The sequence below is a fragment of the Solanum pennellii genome, chromosome 7, assembly GCF_001406875.1.
Source record: "Solanum pennellii chromosome 7, SPENNV200".
NCBI classification, from domain to species: domain Eukaryota; kingdom Viridiplantae; phylum Streptophyta; class Magnoliopsida; order Solanales; family Solanaceae; genus Solanum; species Solanum pennellii.
In genome coordinates this window covers 63,947,944-63,958,889 of record NC_028643.1, presented here as the reverse complement: position 1 = coordinate 63,958,889, position 10,946 = coordinate 63,947,944, and the positions used below count along the sequence as shown (strand labels likewise).

Sequence of the window (10,946 nt, the reverse complement as noted above, 5' to 3'; positions counted from 1 at the left end):
AATTGTGTATGACTCCTTGATTTGCTTCATGATAATGAGATCCGAAAAATTGTTTCCAATTTCTCAATATATATATTGAAGAGTTCTCCATTAATGGAGTTTATCAAGGTTTAATCTAAGTTGAAGCAAGCTGAGTTTAACAACATTTTTTATTTGTTAATATCATTAACATAAAAGGGTCAAAAATACCCTTAAGTTATCTGAAATAGCTCAGATTTACCCTTAAGCTATATTTTGGCTCAAAACTATCTTTCCCGTCAAACTATTGGGTCAAAAGTGTCCTTTTAATTAACGAAAATTGTTAAATGTCATGTGGATGTCACATGATAGCCACATAGCACCCCAATAGATTTCCACTGCTACAGACTAAAAGGAAAAGGGTCAAAAGTACCCTTAAACTATCCAAAATAGCTCATATTTATCTTAAACTATATTTCGGCTCAAAACTACCCTTCCCGTCAAACTATTGGGTCAAAAGTGACCTTCTTATTGGTGGAAGTTGTTAAATTCCACATGTGCCACATTGACTAAATCCCTAAATCTTAATTACTCATTTTCCCCTCATTTCATTATTTTTCAGAAACAATTTCACCACTTCTCCCTCATTTCGCGGCTAAGGTTTCACAGTTTTCTTCGTCGCTGGGTTTCAAAGTAGATATTTGTGGTTATAGGTTAGTAAATATTTTTCTTATTTTATTGTGTTTACAACCACGAAAATCCACTTTGAAACTCAGCTCCGAAGAAAGTTATGAAACCTTGGCCGCAAAATGATGGGAAAGTTGTGAAATTCTAACTATCATACTTTGAAATCGTAAATGTAATAAAATAAGAAAAAATATTTACTAACCTACAACCATGAATATCCACCTTGAAACTCAGCCCTGAAGAAAGTTACGAAGCCTTAGCTGCGAAATTAGGGGAAAGTTGTGAAATCCTAACTATCATGCTTTGAAATCTTAAACATAATAAAATAAGAAAAAATATTTACTAGCCTACAAGAATGAATATACCACTTTGAAACCCGTCCACGAAAAAAAGTATGAAAACGTAGCCGCGAAATGAGGAGAACGGGTGAATATATCATTTCTGAAATAATGAAATGAGGGGGGAAGAAATTAGGATTTAGGGATTTAGTTTATGTGGCAGTGGAACCTTATTGGCATGCAATGTGGCATCCACATGGCATTTAACAACTTCTGTTGATAAGAAGGGTACGTTTGATTCAATAGTTTGACGGGAAAAGTAGTTTTGAGCCAAAATATAGTTTAAGGGTAAATATGAGTTATTTCGAATAGTTTAAGGGTATTTTTGACCCTTTCTATTTAGTATACGTGACCGTGGAATCCTATTGGCATGCAATGTGGCATCCACATGGCATTTAACAACTTCCGTTAATAAGAAGGGTATTTTTGACCCAATTGTATGACGGGAAGGGTAGTTTTGAGCCAAAATAAAGTTTAAGGGTATATATGAGGTATTTTGAATAGTTACGGGGTATTTTTAAGCATTTTGTGTATCGTTAATTATCTTCTCACTTTAGAAGTTAATGTTTCATTTGCTTTGATAATACTTTTTCTTGACTCGTGTTAAAGCTAAAAGAACAAGAAGTTGTCCCCTTGTTATTATATTTAGCACTTGATTTACATTTGCATGTAATTAGACTTCTAGACCATTTTTTGGTACTAGCATAACAAAAATTCAGATAACATGACTTGCAACATTATAATAGCATTCTAAGTCTCTTGGCTAATTAGTTTTACTTAATTTCCTCTAACTTTTTCTTGGTTACCAGTTATACCTTTGATTCTACTACTACAGATATGAATACGTAGAATTTTTAGTTGTGTAAAATTATTTTGTATCTGTGCTTTATTTATATTTTGATATTAGTGCATTTCTATTGATTTTTGCTAGAATGTATAATCATTTTCCTTATTAAACTTGTCTGCCTCTTTCCTTTACTGCCTAAGACTTGCTTATATTTACTTCTTCCTTCTTCAACTTGAATTGCAAATTCTTTATTTCTTTCCTTCTTAAATTCTTACCTTCTTTGTACCTTTATTTCAGCTATTTCTTTATATTGTTTTTTTTCTCCTTTATTTCTACACTTTAATATTTTTTTTCTTTGCCGCAATCTCTAAATTTTATATAGGTTGTTTCGCATTCACGTTAAGTACCTGGTTCACCTAATAGAGTACACATCAGACAACAAGTAGTGAATCGTGTTCACTTTATCAATCATCAAAATTACTTTATATGTTCACCTGCTTCCTAAAATTTATTAGTAAGTATAATATATCTTAGTCTTGCAAGTATTGATTTTTAGCACATTGCAAAACCTTGCTTTTTCCTGCGAGAAATCAGTTTGACAAGAAACGATATTTATTTAACCTGGTTAATGATACATGAACTTACGACTTATCCACTTGCATAAATGAATGCTTATCACTGTTCAATATTTTACAAATACTAATTTTAAAATATTTTTTCAAGTATACAACTAAAATTTCAGGTGTGTAGTCTTTCTTTAATCTAATAAATTAAAATTAATTTTCATTTCTTCTTATTAAAGAGATTTTTGAACCAATATATTGGAAAAATGTAGCCTATAAAGTAATTGGAAAATTAACGTTTATTTTATAAATTTTGTGAAAGAGAAATTTGAAGAGTGAGAGGAAGTCAAGAAGAACCAAAGATAATGAAAAAAGAAGTGAAAAGGTGTATTTTTACTTCTTTTGTCATTTGAAGTAGTTTACTGCTAGAGATATTTTTTAAATTTTTTAATATCATTAATTATGTTCTCTTTTTAGTAGCCAATGATTTTTTCTCTTTGATATTGATTTTTATAGACTGATTTTAAAGTTAAAAGAAAAAGAAGTTAACCATGTGCTATCATATTTAGAACTTGGTTAACATTAACATGTAGTTAGACTTCTAAACCAATTTGTGGTAGTAGTATAAATTTTTTTGGATGATCGGACGATTGAAAGTCTCTTGGCTAGTCCGTTTTACTTAATTTCCACTTTAACTTTTTCTAGATGATCATTTATACCATTGATTCTACTTCAATAGATATGAATAAATACAATTTATAGTTGTGTATGAAATTATTTTGTATTTGTGCTCGTTAGATAGAGACAAATATATATGAATAAACAACAAAAATAGTAAAAGTAGAATCAAAGGTATAAATGATCACCAAAAAAAGTAGAATCTTAGAAAAAAAAAAGTCATCTATTGAGTGATGTAGTACTCATTACGACCAAGTAAATGTTCTATAAAAAAATCCTTGAGATTCACATTTGATGAACCATTTCCTTCATAACTTCCTTAGTCAAATACCTCCATTTATTAGCATTCTTTCTCAATACTTCCCCTTTATCATCGGCTCCCGTCACGATCTCTATACACCTCTCAAATTCATCTCTTTCCATTACCCTCTTCATCGACATTAACTCTAACTCTATTCTTCCAAATATCTTGAACAAGCTTTGCATTAAAATATTGATCATTCTAGATCGGATACACCATGATAAGCACCCCAAAGCTATACTCTCCAAATCCAAATTTCACCCTTAGTGCGTTAGGAAATAACCAACAAAAGGGTGTTTCAAAAGTTCCACACATGAGCACCAACTCACTATCTTCCTCTTGTTTTACCGGCTCCTCTTTCTAACTCAACTTCTCCTTCATCTTTTCTCTGTTTTTCCCTTCCCTTATCACCCACAAAAAATGACCTCATACATTTCAATAATATTGACCAACCTCCTCCCACAATTGACTTGTTCTTGAATAACTAAAATGTAATGTAAGTAAGTCATGAAAGCCAATAAATTTATATGATTTTAAATTAGTCTCTAGCATATCATATCCAAAAGAATTATCATCATGAAAATTTGAATGAATTGAAGGTCCAATCCCATAATAGTCACATTCTTTAAAATTCTAAGCATCAAAGTCTAAATCATCAAAAGGATTCACAAGATACACCTTATTCACTATTCACTATCTTAGTTTGCCTCTTCATTGAATGAATTGAAGGTCCAATCCCATAATAGTCACATTCTTTAAAATTCTAAGCATCAAATTCTAAATCATCAAAAGGATTCACAAGATACACCTTATTCACTATTCACTATCTTAGTTTGCCTCTTCATTGACTCAACTTCCCAATTGTTACTCTCTACATCACCAAACACACAAAAAAAAAAAGGAAAAATCAATTGGACTAAGTGGTGGCAATCTTGGTAACTCTATTATTGTATCATTAGAATCAAAAATTTTGAAATAATACAATTTAATAAATCTATAATAATAAATACCAAAAATTATGGCTGGATGGATCCAAAATAGCATAATGGGATATAATTTTTTTGGTAAATGAACCAAACCTATCCATAATAATAGTGTAGATCACATGTGAAAAGGAAGTACTATTTTTTGCATTTGATTGGATTAAATTGAAAATAAATTTTGGGTCATGATATTCTATAGAATAATAATAATCCTCTCTTATAAATTATTCTCAGGTCAATGCCAAATCAATGCATCTCTTCAATGTTCCAAACAATTAATTAAATTAAGCATTGAAAAGATTAATTAATTTCTTGAAAAGTTGAAGAGATAGATTAATTTGGCATTGACATGGGAATAGTGCTATAAGAAGGGATTTTTCATTCTTCTATAACCTCTCAAGGGTCAGAATTTTATTTTCAATCTAATACAATCAAATGCAAAAAAAAAAATAGTTCCCCTTTTCATATGTTATCCACACTATTATTATTGATTGATCTGGTTTCATGGCCCAAAATTTAATATTCCACTTACTGTATTTTGGATCTAATCAGTCATAGTTTTTTATATTTATTATAATTTTAGATTTACTGATTATTCGGATTATTTCAAGAATTGTAGTTCTAAGAATAAAATAATAGAGTTTCCAAGACTCCTAGCACTAAGTCCTATCGATTTTCCTTCTTTTGTGTTTGATGATGTGGAGAATAACAATTGGGCAGTTGAGTCTAGAACGGACAAATTGTGATATGAAATAGTGAACAAAATTTAAGAATTCTTGTGAACACTTTCGATGATTTGGAATTTGATGCTTTGAGGTTTTGAAAGAATGTGACTATTGTGGGAATAGGGTCTTCAACTCCTTCAAATTTTTTTAAACTAATTCTTTTGGATTCAATATGATAGAGATTATTTCAAAATATAATATGGATTTATTAGATTTAATGATTAATTAGTTAGTTATTTTACACAAATTTTCATAGTTACTCTGAGATATCAAGTTAATTGATGGAGGAATTTTTTTCAAGTTTTGTTGAAATGTGAGAGGACTTCTTTTGGGTGATAAGGAAAGGAAGAACTGATGAAAATCCAAAGAAAAGTTGAGTTTCAAAGATGAAGCGTAAAACCAAGGGAAAATAGTGAGTTGGTACTTGCACATGGAAGTTCTGAAACACCCTTCTCTAGATTATTTTTTGACTCATTATTTGTGGAATTTGACTTCGGAGAGCATAACTTTTAGGGTGCCCGTTGTGGTGTGTCCTGTATAGAATGACCAAGTCTATAATGCAATGTATGTTCAAGGTGTTCGGAAGAACGGATTCAGAGTGAATGTCGGCAAAGGTGGTATGGAGGAAATATATTATTTTCATTTTTCTTTTATTGCATATCTCATGGTAAAGCTTAAATTGTTTTCACTTCATCTTCATGTATGGATTCTATTGAGTTTCTTTCAATAAAGTTAGTTCAGTTGTTTGCTAACTCATACATATTACATGTACATTTAATGTATTAATGTCATTCGATTCGGGATCATCAATAGGATTTTCATTAAGATCACTTTGCACTTCAGCTAGCTTGGGTGAGCCTCCTTGCATTCCGGGGGACTTCACGTTTATGTTCTCGATTGTCTTGAGTTGTCGTAGGTCTTATTACAATATCCATCTTGAGTAATAGAGGCTTCATAGATAGTTAGAATTTATGAATGTCTCAGTATGTTCCTTTATGTTTTGGGATCTTGAAAACTATTACTGATACTTTATTAAGTATTTTCAGACATTTAATTGAGTTGATATTAATTATGCATTATTAAAATTTCTTATTTTCTGAGTAAGTCTTCTGCTAAGTAGCTAGCCGGGCTAGTCTTCTGCTAAGTAGCTAGACAGGACAACGGTTCGCTTGGGGATCAATAATAGTTCTTGAGTGCCATCACGGCCAAAGTGCAGGCTTGAGGCATGACAACTAATACGTTATCTTTTTTTTCTCCCAATTTATCTGGGGAAAGAATAGATTGGATTGTTCTAAAAACTCTTCTAAATCAATCGTAGCATAGGATAAATGGAGGGAAGATATTTCAACACAAAAGAGGTAAAAACTCAACAATTTTGGTATGTGTTCATCACGACTCTCTCACATGGAGCCGAAATCTTAGGGTCAAGTTCATCCACAGTTTAGACTTGTTTTCATTGCTTGATATTTTGTAGATTGATGAGAGAGTGCATGCGGGCATGGAGTGCGGGTGGTTAAAGTTTATTGTTTATTATTATTAAGGCGGGATAATATAATGATTAGGAGGTGGTACCTAGTTCTTAATTGCACACTTTAAGTTCCTTGTTGGGGTGGTTTGCTTCTAGTTGTAAGGTTAAGTTTTATGAAATTTTTAAGTTGTAGCTAATTTTTGGGGTATGGGGTGATTGAGGAAAAGCAGAGTACTATTTCATGAGATTATGGGTAATTCTTGAAAATGAAAGTGTACTCAAAATGGAATCCAATGTTGGTTATTGATATATGTAGGTGATGGTTTGTTTATCTTCTAAAATATGTAGCGTATGTATGTTAACTGCTTGTACTATTATTTGTGTGATGCATATGGGAGAAACTGGAAGGCTAAGTTAAATGAATTCATGTAATAATCACATGCAATGAACATGCTATATTCCTGTGGTTTCAAGTTAGTTGATCATTATGGTTATGATCATGCATGCTACTTATAATTGATGGTTGTCTTAGGTACCACATCGGTATAGAAAACTAATGTTGACTCAGATACTACGTCTTGTATGAATTATTAATGATTGATTCGGAGTAGCGCGCTAAAACACTTATAGCTTATGTATGGGTTTCGTGAAAGAACTGAACTTTCATGTTTGTTACGTAAATGGACCAAGTTTCTTATTTATATTATGTTTATCACTCGTTGGACTTTGAGTGGTTGGGTTGGTTTATTAAAACATGAGGGTTGGTTCTTATATTGATCAGAAATGCATCTTGAACACCATAGGTTGTGTCTTAGAGGATCCTTGGATGGTTCAGGTACTTGAAAGATGAGAGGGCCAAGTGTACATATTTTACGATAATGTGGAACATGTTTTGTGTAGTAGTTACATCCGATTGGTCATTGGAGTCTTGTTCGGAGTTGCTTACTTACATGAACGATATATGTTTGTAGGAGTGGTCTAAAATATATCTGATAAAGGCTTTGAAAAATTAGAGTAGCAAGAGGGTTGAATGTTTAATGGTGGAGCTGGCAGCAGAACAATGTAGGAAGTGGGACTTACATGTACTTGTTTGTGGATATTATACATGAGATGGTACAAGAATCAATTGCACATTAAGAAAATAACAATTCCAATTACACTAGATAAAACTGCTCACCACCACCAGCCCTTTTTCAGTTTCCATGTGAACCCAAAATATGTCACATAACACAAAATAAATTGAAAGCTTATAAAATAACCAAACAGTGAACACAATCAGAAATAAAATATAAATAAGTTTCACATACAAAAGAAAGTATATATAGTCATAAGTGAAAAAAAAAGTAACAATATAAGTAATCGTTCATCTTTTTCACAAGTAAAATATAAAATAGATTCCACAATAATTTACCTGTTTTCGAGAGAAACAAACTCAATTATTTTACCTTATTTTGTTTACTTTGCTTCAATATTTCAATGGTAGAACAATCGTGTTGATAACGTGTTGTAAAACTAAACAAACTAATGATATAAAGATAAAGAAAAAAAGAATATAAGACAACAGATATAGAAGATGAAAATAATAGAAATAGGGAGACAAGAAGATGAGAGATTTTCTTATTCAAGTATTCACCAAACCTTCAAGTCTATAGAGAAAATTAAGGGAAAGGTGTCAAACAAGTCTCGTTTTTGTTTTTGATGACAGATTGACCAAGAGCTCGTCAAATCCTCTTTAAAATGTAATTAAGTAAATATGGGACCAAATTAATATATTTAAAACTTTTTAATATTTTATAAAATACAAAAAAGAACACTTTTATAATTCAAATCAAATCATTTAAAAAGAAAAATCTTTTCATATTCCCTCCTCTCTTCTCTCTCTTCTTTTCTTCCTCCCTTGGGGGATGTTCTTCTTCTTCCTTAGAAATTCGGAAATCCGTTGTTACTCTTCCTCTCCATTCATTACTCTTCCTCTCCAATCCTCCATTATTCTCTCATCTTTCTGAACTGTAATCGTGTTCGGCTAGAAATGGGTAAGTTATTTTTTTGAAATATTTTACAATTTTCAAAGTTTTTTTCTTGGATTAATGAATGATAAAACGTTCTATGGATGTAAAAATTGAATAATCTACTTAATGGTGTGTATTATTTATTATTTTTGAAAGAAAATCAGCCAACTCAAAAAATCCTTATTTTGAAGAAATGTATCTTCATGTATTTGTATCTGTAATGTTATCATTCAGTGAAAAGTCATTTTCTGTTGCTGTTGTTGTTCTTTTTTTTTGGCCATTTTATTGATATGATTTTAGAAATATAGTGTTGTTCAGGAATCCAAAATATATTTAGTGTATGTTGCCACATTTTAGTGATATGTTGGTCATCTGTTGCCACATAAGATTCAAATGGCAATAATCTGTACAAATGTGTCAACATATGATGCATCTGTTGCTTGATAAGATGTATATGTTGCGCAACAGCAGGTACATATGTGGCAACATAATGTTAATTTATCGCAAAAGACTTTCCATTGGTTGCAACATTCTGCTATTATTATTTTATAATGAATTGTAAAATCTCAATATTTTTTTATTTACCTTGTAGATGAAATGATACAAGAAGCTTCATCCATGACAACAACTGAATCTTCTAACATGAAATGCTCTTTTTGTCTATGCTAAGAATGTTAGCAGCAACATGATTATTTTATTAGTCTTGTTAAAAAACTCACTGATATTTTTAAGAAAATGTCTCATAATATTGATGTGCAAAGATCCACGAAGACTTCACAGCCTTTGAAATGTAGGAGGTTGAAAAAATCTATTTCTCAAACACTTTCTATGATTATTGAGAAGAAAGAAAAGGAGAAGAAGGCAAAGGAGGAGAAGGAGAAGGAGGAGAAGGAAAAGGAGAAGAATGCAAAGGAGGAGAAGGAGAGGGAGAAGAAGGCAAATAAAGAGAAGGAGAAGGAGAAAAAGGCAAAACAGAAAAAGGAGAAGAAGAAGAAAAAGAAGAAGGAAAATGAAGAGAAGGAGAAGGAGAAGGAGAAGAAGGCAAAATAGGAGAAGGAGAAGGAGAAGAAGAAGAAGGCAAAGGAGATGGAGATGCAGAAGGAGAAGGAGAATATGAAGCAGAAAGAAAAGGCGAAAGCGAAAAAGAAAGGGAAGAAAGTCGAAGTTGTCAGTTGTGATGTGAAGAGACAATATCCATTTGAAGGTTTTAATATTGACGGCGATGGTCCAACTAAACTAATGTCATCCTTCTCTCAATGGATAAAACAGGGTCTTTACAAGCATCATGCAAAAAAGTAAGTAAAGTAAGGTCATTCAACTATTATTAGAATTTCTTCTTGTTGTCCAATAAATAATGATTTATAATGATTACACAATTGCAGAGGAAACAAGGAGGATCACTACTTAGCTAATTGCTCAAAACTTGAATTTGACCAACTTGATTTAGTAGTTGCATTTCCAATGAATAAGGACTGGTTCTACGTACTGTCTCAACCCAATAGGTAATGGAATAATGAGGTAAATCTATGTCCAGTTTTATATGTATTGTTTAGTATATGAATATATACAATTAAATTGATACACTTATTTCATCTATGTGTGCAGTATGTGGATGTCATATTTTACTATTTGCGTAAGAAGTCGAAGCAGCAAATTTATTCCAACTATCAATATACCACCACTAGTTGTTTTTCCAAAACATACATTGAAATTCTAGTGAATATGAAGATTAAATTATTCACATAATGAAAGGGTATGCTATACCTTCTGGAATGCCTTGGCACTTGACGGATGATGTTTATGGCCATGTAAATAGTAATGCGGAATTCCATAGGGTCTTGACAGTCGTTGCATTGAAGGAACGGTGCATAAAAGTGTATTATTCCATGTAATCAAATAGGTCTAATAGAAAACTATCCTCCGAGATTCAAAAGATGGCTACAATATTTCCAAAGTACCTTGAGTTGAGTGGATTTTAAGCAAAATGAGCGAACCAACTGGTCAGTTCTTAAATGTTACCAAGGAAAGAACAAATCTCACCCATTCGCAGTCAGTCATGTTACTGGTATTGCCCAACAAGAAAGCAGTAGTCTATAAGTATCACAATATTATTTTGTCTTACGACTATCGAAATGTGAAGTTATTATATTTTCTGATTGATGATATTCCATGCAGAGATTGTGAAATTTTTGTTGCTGCATACGCTGAATATTTGAGTGATGGATTACAAGTACCATCATGTGGAATTAGTGCTGACACCCTTCGCTTGAGATATGCTTCACTCCTATGGAATTATGGGATTGTAAAGGCTCGAAATGGTTATAATAGTCACAATGAAGACCCAGAGATGCGTAAAACTAAAAAAAAGCTAAGATCGATGAAAATATTATGTTTACAACCATTGATTAGATAGGTGGTTATGTATTAAAATGCTTTTTAATGATTATTT

The 10,946-nt window shown here is 31.7% G+C and overlaps 1 protein-coding gene across 1 annotated transcript; it reads left to right on the top strand.

Moving 5' to 3' along the window:
• The first annotated feature begins 9,325 nt into the window (after nt 1-9,325).
• On the top strand, nt 9,326-10,003 carry LOC114077968 (protein PXR1-like). The gene is made up of 3 exons (XM_027918408.1): nt 9,326-9,433; nt 9,563-9,792; nt 9,880-10,003. The coding sequence occupies exons 1-3, from the start codon at nt 9,326-9,328 to the stop codon at nt 10,001-10,003; spliced, it is 462 nt and encodes a 153-aa protein (XP_027774209.1).
• Nucleotides 10,004-10,946: the final 943 nt, after the last annotated feature.

Bases quoted from the DNA above. Each gene is read 5' to 3' on its own strand.
- LOC114077968 (XM_027918408.1), top strand. From the start codon at position 9,326: ATGATTATTGAGAAGAAAGAAAAGGAGAAGAAGGCAAAGGAGGAGAAG. The intron at 9,434-9,562 runs GCAAATAAAGAG...AAGGAGAAGGAG, and splicing joins AGAAGGAGAGGGAGAAGAAG to AAGAAGAAGAAGGCAAAGGA. The intron at 9,793-9,879 runs GTAAGTAAAGTA...ACACAATTGCAG, and splicing joins TACAAGCATCATGCAAAAAA to AGGAAACAAGGAGGATCACT.